This window comes from Nesoenas mayeri (assembly GCF_963082525.1).
Source record: "Nesoenas mayeri genome assembly, chromosome: 2".
Lineage (NCBI taxonomy): Eukaryota > Metazoa > Chordata > Aves > Columbiformes > Columbidae > Nesoenas > Nesoenas mayeri.
This window is the reverse complement of record NC_137543.1, coordinates 39023068-39035768: the sequence shown is the minus strand read 5'-3', so window position 1 is coordinate 39035768 and position 12701 is coordinate 39023068. Positions and strand designations below refer to the sequence as shown.

At 36.2% G+C, this 12701-nt stretch overlaps 1 protein-coding gene across 1 annotated transcript in view; it reads left to right on the top strand.

Annotated features, from left to right (window-relative positions):
* The window catches only part of NKAIN3 (sodium/potassium transporting ATPase interacting 3), a gene marked incomplete at both ends in the record, with an annotated part of 328253 nt that overhangs the window by 178732 nt on the left and 136820 nt on the right, over window positions 1-12701 (top strand). Inside the window, one exon of the mRNA XM_080340111.1 lies at window positions 1631-1711. Coding sequence (XP_080196237.1) covers window positions 1631-1711 — 81 coding nt within the window. The remainder of the gene's footprint in view (window positions 1-1630; window positions 1712-12701) is intronic.

The window sequence follows — 12701 nt, the reverse complement described above, 5'->3', positions numbered from 1 at the left end:
ATTAACGATCTACTTCTTTAAGCCATAGTGATCTCTGAACAGCCCAAGTACCTCATAAGAAATTAAATTATACAGAAATTACTATATGCATGTGGAGATAATTCAAGAGGGAAAAATTTAATCCTCTTCACCTGAACCTTTCATTATACATCACAGGGAGGGGAAGGAAGAAGGGAACATAACCCGAAACTGCGCAAGAAAGGCAAGCTGACAGCTCCTCTGTGATGGAAATGGGCTCCAGTGTGCTGAGCTTTACTTCAGTATATTGAAGCAAAACAAAAGCATATTAACCTCACCTGGTCCCAGTTAATTAGACTTGCAGAGGCACTTAGCAGCAGATCTCCACTGTAAAGGTTGTAAGTGCAGAAATGTGTTTTTCAGGAGAGTGCAGGTCCAGTGTGGCTGAGTGTGTGCTCAGCCTGTCTTACAGAAATGCTGCTGAGTTACTGGGTGTAGTTTACAGCCATATATAGGTAAACAGTGCAGCCATAAGGAAGTTGTACCAGGCAATTTTGCTGACAATTAAAATGCAAAAGATGGTTTAAGGGAGACAAATTAGTCTCCCGTTCATGTTGTGGGTGGAGTACGAGTTCAGACTTGCTCTAGGGTAGGATGCTGGAGAAACCAGAAGAGAGGTGGATGCGTTCACCTATTAAGGGTGCACTGTAGGATGAGGTTCATGGCCACAGGGCCTGGAGAAATAGTGAGCTATTTTTAATTCAATTAAAATACCTTTACTAAAAGACTCTTAAGAGATCAGATTTACCCTTTACCTGTTTGTTTCTTTAAAAACCCCATAATTATCGGATCAATAATTTCAGCTTGGAAAGGAGAAGGCTGAGAGGTGATCTTAACAATGCTTCTAAATATCTTGAGGGTGGGTGTCAGGAAGATGGGAGCAGACTCTTTTCAGTGGTGCCCAATGATAGGATGAGGGGCAATGGACACAGAGTGAAACATAGGAGGTTCAGTCTAAGTATGAGGAGAAACTTCTTTACTTTGAGGGTGCCAGAGCACTGGAACAGGCTGCCCAGAGAGGTTGTGGAGTCTCCTTCTCTGAAGACATTCAAACCCACCTGGACACATTCCTGTGCGATCTACTCTAGGTGAACCTGCTTTAGCAGGTGGGATGGACTAGATGATCTCCAGAGGTTGCTTCCAACCCCAGCCATTCTGTGATTCTATAGTAGATCTTCTATTTTATTTGGTGGTGTTTTGTGTATTTCTTCATAACATTTAAGTATTATTTTAATAATACTTGCTAATTTTAATTATTGTGCTATTCTGGAATCTCTGTTAACAGAGCTAAATCGTGATTGCCTCAAAACCAGTGCTTAAGTCAGCATTTTGGGCTTAGTTGGTATCAGTAGGATGTGTAAAACTGTAAAAATAAATGTTTTATTAGCATGTATTTAGAGCAGCAACAGATATTGGATTTGTAATTTCCTATGGTTCTTATGGGACTTCTGCAGGGAGAACTCCTTTTCTGAACTCTGCACTTGGGTGATCCCAGAAGAACAATGCTTATTGATATCAGGTTTTTTTATTATTGATTTGCTCAGTATAAAGTCCTTTCATCTTCACATTTTATTTTTCTGTCTTTTTTGCTTTCATCCGGCTTTGTGTTTAGTACACGGTGTGGACTGCCCTGTGGGTCACCTGGAATGTTTTCATTATCTGCTTCTATTTGGAAGTAGGCGGACTTTCTAAGGTAGGTCACTTATCCTTTTTCAGGTTTTTGGGAGGGTGTTTTAACAGCAGGACTCTCAGATTTTAGCAGGCTGGAACCATAGAGGAAGTGCGTGGTTGAACATAAGATTTGATCTTGGGGGTTCCCCCCCAATGAGAAGGCCAGTGTCTGAGATTGTCCCTGAGAGTAAATAGTCATCAGTTTGAAGTACATAAATGCAATGAATTTGAATTACAGTTGACTTCTGAAGTACCATCTTGGGGAAAAAATAAAAATGTTATTCAGTGGAAAGTTTGAGGTCCATTTTTGATTGTTGAAAATCAGACAATGTCATTTTGGTTGAATTTTCAAGTATGGATGAAACACGTATCTGAATTTCCAAGAATATTTTGAAAGCAGCTAAAGAAAATTACTAAGAAGGTTAATGTAATAACTTGTTGAGCAGATTGGTCTAACAGTGAGAATGTTAATTCTTATAAAAATGAATAAATGGGAAAGGATGACTTTTTTCACATCTGAATAAAACTTTGCATGATGCATAGTGCTCTAGGCCACTTCGTTCTTTATTCACTCCTCTGATTAAAGCAGAAATGTTTGCTGGAAGTATTGAATTGCATTCATACAAGGTAGCACTTTTGTTAGCATAGGTTATATTTAGCTTTGTATCTACAGTGAGTTCCATACAACATCTGCAGGTTCTTATCCTTCTACTGGACATAGATGATATTGATCTTTGTTTACGACATTCATACTTAAATGATTCCAGGCACAGTATGCCCATAGCTCAAGCAGATCCCAGTATTATTAATAGAATAAATGTTCTCATTATTTTTTGTAGGCTTAGTGATATGAACTGCATCACTGTTAATTCATGTAATGCTTTTAGAGAATTTTGAACTCCACCCAGTTCAGAAGGGAACATTTGTGAGGTATATGGCTTTTTGGTTTCAGCATTAAAACTCCTAGCCTTTGGCTGAAAACAAACAGAAAACTGATGGAACCAATTTAATAAGAAATAAAGTTTAATTTACTCAGTAAAAATTCCATTAAAGCTTTCAGTGATAGATTCCTTTGGTGACAAAATTTCACACTGAAAAGCTACAATAGTTTAGTTTTTCTCCAAATACGATGTAGTTCATCAGAAGTCATAGGCTTGATGAGGAAATGAGTACACTTCATAGACAATCAAAGTAAATTATTGTATTGCTGTGTTCTGACTTAAAACTCTATTAGATGAACGAAAGACCAACACATGGAAGTGATGAATGCCCAAAGTAATTGTTCATTTTCACTATACACAGAGTTTGTATTTTTCAATCAGTTGAGTGATAACTGGTTTTATAGTGACTATTATATTTTTATAGATAACTAATGTTTTCATCTAAGTGTGTAAGAAATGAAGTGAAATTTTTAGTCCAATCCCTGAGTTTGTGAAAATTTGAGTTGCCTTTTCTTTGGTTGCATTGTGTAAGGGAATAGCATTGTGTCGGGTGATTATAAACTAGCAACTATGAATTTAAATCAAGTATCTTCCAGTTTCACTAGCGTGTTTCACTTAACATATCTAAAAAACCCCACAAAACAGAGAAATAATAACACAAATACTACTCAAGAGTCAAGAAAAACCCTTTTTATTGATATGTGCTTCAGCTGATCTCAGAATTTTGATGAAATTTTTATCTTTTGGTTTGTAATTATATTTGAAAAGTAGTTCCTCAACAAGGTGACAGACACAAATTTATCTCCATTGAAGTTAACTGTTCTTGCACAGATTACATCAAAGGCACCAGTATCAGGACTGAGCTAGTAATGACAGAATCAAGAATTTGTTCAGTAAATCATGGAATTCAGGGTCTATCTAATGGTACTTCTGAAAATTATGCTAGAGACGGTGTGGTCGTCAAGAAACTGAGATTTTTTTCACCATTTGCATAAAATCCTGGGTATTTACAAATTGATGGGTATTTGAGCTGTTGTAATTGGGACCTACATTTTATCAACATGCTAGCTTAAAAATTTCATCACTGTGTCCCATGAAAATGTTCCTGTGTTGTCAGGTGTGTTAGAAATGTGCTGTTTGCAAGGTACATTAGTGTGGTTGGCAAATCAAACGCCATCAAAGGCTTTTCAAGGATGCCTATTTTCTCAACATTGAAATTTTGGCAGGGAATATTCACCTTTTTTCTTGCTATTGTTCTATTTTGTCACTAAAAATGGGGTTTGTTTCTGAAATGAATGCAGCTTGATTATGATTTTTAACTTCTGTTGACATCCTATCAGGGAAAATTATGGTGCTGTTTGGCAGCTGACTGATTTCTGTTGTTTGATTTTAAGCTCTGTCATGTTTATATTTATTCTGACCAGAACTAGTTAAGTGTTGCTTGGAGTCCTGTGAATTTATTAGATCTTCAATCATGAATACTATCAGAAAATATAACTTGGTGCAATAATATATGGTAATTTTAATTCAATATCTTCACATGGAGTATGCATACAATGTGGATACACTTTCCAAATGTGCTACCAGAAGCTGCCCACAGCTGAAATTTTGCTCAGATCTTGTTCTGCAGCAGAAAGGAAGATCTCCTTTGAATATTGACTGTTCGAATTCTGCCAAGAAGTTCCACTGCAGTTAATGAAAAATAAGAATGAGAATAATAAGGATGTGGGTAATTTTGGCCTGTTCTTGCTGTGAGAGTTTGAAACATTCCTCCTTCAATGATAATACATAATGTGTGACTTTCCTGGTAAACTGATTATTACTTTTTAAAAACAAACAAACAAACAAAAAACAAAACAAAACAAAAAAAAAAAGAAAAAAAAAAGAAAAGAAGAACAGTTTGAGAAGAAGTTTAAAGCTTATGGATCTAGTACAAAAAGATCTCAAAACTTTTCTGTATGAAAACTTCTGCCACATACCCTCCCGGTGTCAAATAAAATGTATGTGACTTGATCCTTTCCATTCTTTCAGAAAAATATGATGTTTCTTCACAAGAGTGACATGGAAAGCCTGTATAGTTTTAGCTGAAAATATATTTCATGTTTCAAAATAATTTGCCATACCCAAGTGTCTACCAAAGTTTGTTTTGTAATGATCGGGTAAACCTGAGAGGAAGAAGCTGGTGGGGAAGGGGAAGCTTGGACCAGAAGGACTGTGTATAAAGCTGTAGGCTTGTTGTCAAGGAATTCACTTTGGTCTTGATCCCTATTCCAATTACTATAATGTTATGTTATATAAAGAGGGAAAGCTTCACAGAAGAGCTTCCTGTGAAAGCATCCCCCAATAACTACAGTATGGTAATAAGGGCAATCTCCTGGGAAAAGGATGATATGGACTCAAGTCTTCCTGGATGTGAAAGGGAAATGAACCTGGCACTCCCACAGCTGTGTGTTGTAAGTAGAAAGCTAATGAGCAAAGGTTTCCTCTTTAACTACCTTATAAAAAACAGATAAGTCAAGCTCCTTTCTTGCTTATGTTACAGGTATACAAATAAGATTTGAATGCTTTTCAGGGCTAAAAAATAAGTATTTGATCAGAAATAAATATAACCATAAAAATCTTTTTCTTTGTGTTAACTTAGGTTTTTTAGAAATCTTTTCATTTCTGATTTTAGCAGTGCAAAAACTGCCCATATATAATATAACATGACCTTTTAATCCTCCATTGCAGATGACAGATTGCTACATCCATAGATGAGCTCATTAGTTGTTTGGATCTCATTCTATGTCTGGAAATGAAAATGTGTTCAAATTGCCACAGTTGAGAGTATAGACGATTTATACATATAAACACAAATCTCAAGGCAATAAGGGTAAAAAAAAATTCTCTAAAGCACATTTCAAAATTATGTTTGTCTCTTATCTGATAGGACACCAGAAACTGATACTTTAGAGTTTTATGTGGTGTTCCTAAGAATGGACAAAAGAACTTTTAACTTGCATAAGCCAGATCTCCAACACCAGCAATACATTCTTTAATGTACTTTTTATTTCACAAAGGAGACCATATTTATTTAGTGTGCCACGTTAGTATTACTGTCGTTTGTATCCCTCCAGTATTTCAGATCCAGTATTAAAATAGCTGTATTTATTTGTATTTGTCATTCGCTATTCCTACTGACACTCTTGATAAACCATTTTTCTGCTTTTTAGTTTATTGTGAGTTAGTGGTGTTTGTTTGCATGTATTAATGTCTTTATTCAGTAAATGTGTAGCAGCATTCCAGTACTGCATATACCTTTCCTGTTGTTTGATACATCTTACCTATGTATCTGGGCATCATTGATGAGCTCTTTGCTATGATGTTTCTGCTTATTATGCATAGTTTTTCTGTGGCATGCTTCTTGAGCATGAACTTTGCCTCCTTCTGGGTTACTTTAATTCTCCAGGTTGAGCTCTCTGTTGACCGGTTCTTTTATTGCTTTTGGCCAAGGATTTGCATGACAGACACTCATATATTCAATAGGAAACTACTTCTACAGTGGATTGTGTTTATTATCTGGTCCTTAGTTTTATTAATAATTTTCTGAATATGTGGCAAAGAAGATTTGGTTGGCAGTCAGGAGAAGCTTTTTAATAATAAGGGCATTGAAGAGGATCTAAAGCTGTTACGAAGCCACAACACTGAAAATTTTGAAAAATGAAGTAAAGGAATATGGATATGGGGTGATCTAGGTAACTCTTCTGCCCTGCTATTTTACTCTGTAGAAATAAGGGTCTGTCAAGATAAAAATCCAAGTTAATGTCCTTAGATGGCTTAGGGTAGGAGTGTTAAAAATGAAAAAGTGAGTAGAAGTTGAAGGCTCAAAACCTCATCTTTAATCAAGTCAGAGTCTTATTAACTTTGGCAGGAGTGGCATTCCAGCTCCAGAGCTTGGGGTATCCCTGGCTTTTTTCCCCACGGGGTGTGTAGGGACACAGAAACTGGGGGACCCCAGTGGAGGCTTGGAGGTGGCTGATGGAAGCTCTTGAGTGGGTGCAGGTGGGGTTTTGGTGTTCAGCTGTGTGATACCAAGTGGGAGACGACACTGTCATTGCCGTTCACTTCTGTTACAGGTTAGGCATCTGTTACAGATAAGACTCATGTACTTTCTGTTCTGTTGATGGATTTTTAATTGAACACAAATAATTGCCTTTCACAGCAACGCATCCTTCACTGAGGACAATGTGAGAGCGGTAATAAGAGATTTCTTTGCTGCTGGGCCCACTGCATACATTCATATCTGACTCAGCTGAGAATTTTTTCCCACACACCTCTGATTCATATCAGTTCATATCAGTTCCTTTTGGTCAGCATCTCTCTTGGGCCTTGAGAGACTACATACCCATGGCCTCTTTATTCTCCCCACTATTATATGTCCATTTGCTTCAGGTGATGCCATCACTGCAGCTAGCTATGATATGCACAATAACAGATCATGCTAAAGCAGTGGATGGAGCTATAGGCATTCTACAATTTCTAGACATTACAGATGACTGGATTTATAGCGGTAGTTAAATATAACCTCTTTGTGTGTGCTGATAAAATTCAACTTAGAGAAAGTAAACCTGATGAAAATAGAGGGGTTTTTTTTGGTTTTTTTTTGAGGTTTGGACCCTCTCACTTCCTACTTCCTCAACTTTATTATTCCAAAAGGGTTTAAAGAATTGTTGTTTTAAAACTAATGCTCTGGAATCTTCTCTGACATGAAAAATGGAGGAAAGCTAATTTAATGCTATTTAAGTAAAAAAATACTAAAATTAAACTAATATAAAGGCAAAGAGAAATGGAGCCGGTATAAGTTTTAATGCTTGTGTTATATAAATTTTTTTCCATTAGCCTTCATTTTTAATTTGAACCAGCTCTCAGAAGTAATAGGTTTGGGTTTTTTTTCAAACAAACAAAGAAAAAAACACCTCAAGTTGCCTCATTTTTGTTATTCTTGTGGCCTTTCGTAGAGTAGAGGTTCCACTGAAATGTGTTTGCTAAAATATGACCTTCTAATATGACCTTACTTATGCAAGTTGCTCCTCCCATCCTGCTGCTCTCTCACTATAAAGAGAAATAATCTCCAGCTTCAATTGTATTTAACACTTTTCCATAATATTCTGTTGAAACAGCAACCTTTTGAATTTTTAATTACTTTGGCAATAAACTGGGAATCCAATTTACTGTGAAGTTATGCAGTGTAATATTGAAGAGAAACAATGTTTCAGTGCTTCAGAATAATAGTTATGGCCTTTGCTGGTGTGAGGTACCGTTAATTATATATTCAGTGTGTTGGTGGTGTGCCTTTCCATGGTACTTGCAAACAGCGTTTTTTAACGTTCTGTTAGGTTTACATCAGTATTTGCAGGAGCAGAAACTGCATGTGGTAGTTTCTGTTTAGAATTCAAGTATTGTTTCCATGAAAAGTTAGAAAACAATTAGCTGTGAACTGTGAATTCATAATGGTAAAGCTGTGGAAAAATGCATTATCTTTTTATTTGCAATTTACATTTCTTAGCCAAAAAAGGGAATAACTACACATTTGTGCCTGTAATTGGAAAAGAAAACTAAAGGAATGCTACCTGCAGAGTGCTTAAGAAGATGCTATGATACATACTCTCTTATAAAAACAAAGGAAAAATGGCAAATTGGAGAGCAGGAATTAACAGTATTAACTGTTATTAACAGTATTAATCTGTTAGTATTCTAATATTCAAATCTATATACATTCCTCCAAAATGTTCAACAATGAACGAGCCTCAAAAGCTTCTGTTTTAGCTGAAGAGACTTGGTGGTTGTTTTTTGATGTTCCCGATTTCATGTAACCAAAGTAATTTTTTAGTTCAATCTGTTCACTCTACTGTGTAAAGCTGTAGCATCATGTAAGTTTTAATGAAATATATACTTACTCTTGGAAGGAGAATTAACATGCAGCTAGCTTGGTGGCACAATTTGAGCATAAGGTCATTCTGGAAAAAAAATTATGTGGAACAAATGGGACACAAATAAATGCCACTGAAACTACAGAATGTGTCATTCTGATGTTAATTAGTTTGTTTAGGTGATACGATCACATTGCTGAACAACTTAATCAGGAGTGCATTCCAGATGGTGCAAAAACTGAATTTCATATCCTTTCAGGTGATATTTACAGTGGTTCATAATATTATATGCTATTGTCACCATTAAAATCAGTTTTTCAAACAGATTTGATGTCCTTTTATAACTCTTAGCCAAATTCTAAGGTTGACATTTGGAGCGTAGGCCACAATCATTTTCATTGGTTTAAAAAATGAGATGGTATATCTGTGGCTTTTTTTTTTTTTCTTAATAAACCATTGAATAATAAGACAAATATTAAATAAATTATTTGTGATTCTGAAAACTATGTTTTAGAATCATGAAGAACCTCTCACATGATATGGTAGTTCAGTTGTGATTAATCAGCTTCTTAAATACATATATTTAGTATTTGTATATGTTTTTTCCTGGTCAGATATATTCAATGCTTACTTCTCGTGAAAGGATTTAAACACTGAAAATCATGTTTCAGTCTACAATTACTCATTAGATCAAGAGTTTGGATTTTGGTATCCCAACTCTCCAGTACATGCTGTGACTTTTGTACTATTAAGAGTCTTTTTGCCACTTAGTTTTTCACTCTTCTTCCCCCTCTACAGTTCACCCATGGGAGGCTGGTGAATGGGTGTTGCTGTGTAGCTGCCACAGAAAAGGGTCAGGGCACAATGGTGGAGAAATTGAATTGATTATCTTGTTTGTGGAATGAGGAAGGGAAACTTCTCCAAGTCACGGTCTTGTTGTAAGCAAGTATGGCAAATCCATCTGCAGATAAGGGTAAACCTAGCTTCAATTGCTCAGGGTATTATTTGATCTATTTATTGACAATTTGATCTATTTTTTATTGATTGTTGTGCATTTATTTTAGAAAAAGGGAGGAGTGTTGATGAGATTTTGATTTATTTATTTTTTTTTTTCTTTCTCAATGTGATGTCCATCTGGCAAAAATACAATGGAAGATATTTTGATTATTTCTTGAATCGTATTCTTGTTTGTACATTGGATCAACCATATATGCTGCCTGTCCAGCAACTTCTACCTGCTGACATGGCTGACTGCTGTGCACAGATTTGGATCCTTATATGAATCAGTGCTAGTGCAGGCTCTATTTATTGCCTGCTAAGGTCAAATCTATATATATATATATATATATATATATATATATATATTTTGCTAAAAATTTCCATATGCTCTCTTTCTGTTGCTATGTATCCTTTGGAATTTTGGTTCCTACACTGGACAAGGAAAGAATTCTTCCTATTTAAGGGAAAGCTTGTCATTTCACCTGTCTTCTAGTAAATATTTACATTCAATTGATGTCCAGTTTTAAAAGAGTTTAACTGTTTTGAATGGATTTTTGCACTGACCTAAGATTTTGTAGTGGTGGCAGTGGTGTGCTTTTGTTTTCTCCCTGTTGCCCCCCCTCCTCCGCCATGTTAAGAAAATGCTTGCTTGGAAGAATAATGCAATTTTATATACATTTTTTGTAATATTTTACATGCAAGACAGTCCTAGACCTTGATGAAACTAAAGAGGATTTATTGTTATTGACAACAGAATCTGAAAAAGTTCTTCCTGGAAATTATGATACTGAATTGCATCAGAGTTATGCCAAATGCTTCTTGTGGGATTTGATAATAGTGCGACTTCAGGCTATTATGTAGATAGACTTGTTAACATGAGCCTATCTTTGACCTGGAGAAGAAATACAAGGAAGCAACTGCTCATCATCTCTAGATGTCATCCAGGTGACTGCACTTGCATCCTTTGGGACTTATGATCCCTGCTTAATGTAGGGGAAAGGCAAAGGAAGATTCCAGTTTGTTTTACTTTTCATAGATCTGTATTTGACAGCCAAGGTAATTTTACTATTAATGTCTACATAGAGCCTGTGTATCCAGTCAGAGATTTCCTCGTTCTTTAGGATTTTCTAGTATCTCAGCGTTCAATGTGCACGGCCTTAAAATTCTTGAATTGTCATCTGCCTTAGATGATTTTGTTCCAGGCGTCTGGTGCAGGCATTTTTGCCCTTTTAAGTCTGGTGGTCCTACCAGAACCTGACTTTCATCAGATTTTTCAAAAGAGCATCTAGAAGAAAAATGTGGCATTCAGCTCCTATTAAATGGTTCTTTCTTGGTGCACAAGAAGGGGGCTATGAGGTAGTATCCCTGCCTTACTCCTGCTATTCATTTCTTCAGAAAACAAACAAACAAAAAATCTAGTTCATTCAATAGCATACCTTGGATAAGCCTCAAATGTATTCCTAATGTGTCTGGTTTGCCCATCTTTTCTTCTGTAGAATGCTTAAGGTTTATGTTGGGTTAATCTGTCTTAATTAGAAGGCAGCTTTGGATCCTTTAGGTCATAGGAAGTGGTCTCCTAATAGTTGTGGTTTGAATCATGGAGCAAGTTTAGTTTCTGTGTAATTATTTAACCTTTGTAAGGTGAATGGGTTTTGAGAACTCCTATTCAATGCACAAGGGAATAGGAGGGATTGTTCCTTGTCTAGATTATTATACTCTCTGTTTTAGAATCACTTTCCTGGTGTTTCTTTTCCTTTTTCAGCTGTCCTTCAGGGAAATTCTTTGCCCGTATTGATGATGTGACTGAGTTTATTATTCATGAGTATCAGCACTCTTTTGAGCAGACTTCTTCAGTTTGGATTAATAAGGAAAGAGTGAGAGAATCCTGTTGGGGATTTGGCTGCCCTCCTGCCCTTTGCTTTGCTGGGAGGTTTATTGTCTGAGTGGCTTTACTATACCAGGAATAATGCAGGGTCTTATTGACCTCGTCAGTCAAATGGGGAAGGCAGAAATGTTGGAAGAGCAATGGCAACAGTGCCTGCCCGAGACTGTCTTCCAAGGGCAAATGCTATTTATGAATCATTTCACTGTGTTATAGCAGCATTGCATTCTGTATGCTTAGATTCTCTTTCCACTTATATCTTTAGATGTTGTCTTGGAAGACCTTTTCCAGTGCAGAGGGAGGATATATATCTGTTTAGAACTGCTGCTCTGTGTTACTGTTATGGATCTTACTTCTGTGTGCCTAGAAGCTGCACTTTTTTTCTTCTCTGGTTTGATCTGGGAGTTTTGGCTGAAGATTTTCTTTGTTTGTATCAAAGTTGTTTGAAGGTTTAGATACTTTTTATGCCAAGAGTTTCAACTCTCTCAGCTGCCTGCTGAAGCCACTCTCTTGTTTTTCTGCAAGGGGAATAGGTGTTATTCCTAAAACCCAGTTTACTTCTTTGCAGCAAATATAACGCAGTTGATTATGTTTATTTTCTGTGAATTATGAATGATATTTTTATGTTTCAGATTTGTTTTCACTCAGTTCAATAGTTTTCCTTGGTTTGATCAGAAGCAACAAAAGTACTGACCAACTTTGTCATGGCCAGTGTTGCCAGGGCAGACAATTTTCCTTGTAAGCCATCTCACCTTGACTAAATCAATGTTTCTGTCTATCTACCTGTAACTGAGGCATTCACAAGTGTTTCTTATTTTGCTGCTTCAAAGGTGGGTTGCTGGATAAAAGGCCACATTCAGTGAGGGGGGGAAAAAATAACATACATGACCAGCTGTGAAGAAAATGTGACTTCTCTTAGATCTTTATCTCAAATATACTTGTACGTTGTTTAACTTCAGAGTTGTTCATGCTGGTTTGAGACTATTCTGATATCCTTCATATGTTTCTACCCTGAGTTGCAACTATGGTTTTCTTCAAGGTATCTTCTGCCCTTATGTGTTATTTTTCACATGAACTAGCTATTCTTAGTATTAAATGTTGTAGGCATGTAGACATTGTGTGTACCTATCAAACATTAGCACAGGCAGCGAAAATATTTTGGGAAAGCCAGTGATATACATTTCTTAATAATCACTTTTTAGTTTATATTGTTGATATTTTTATCTATTTTAGGTTTCCTTTATATGTATTTCACTATTATGAATTAATTGACTACCTGAT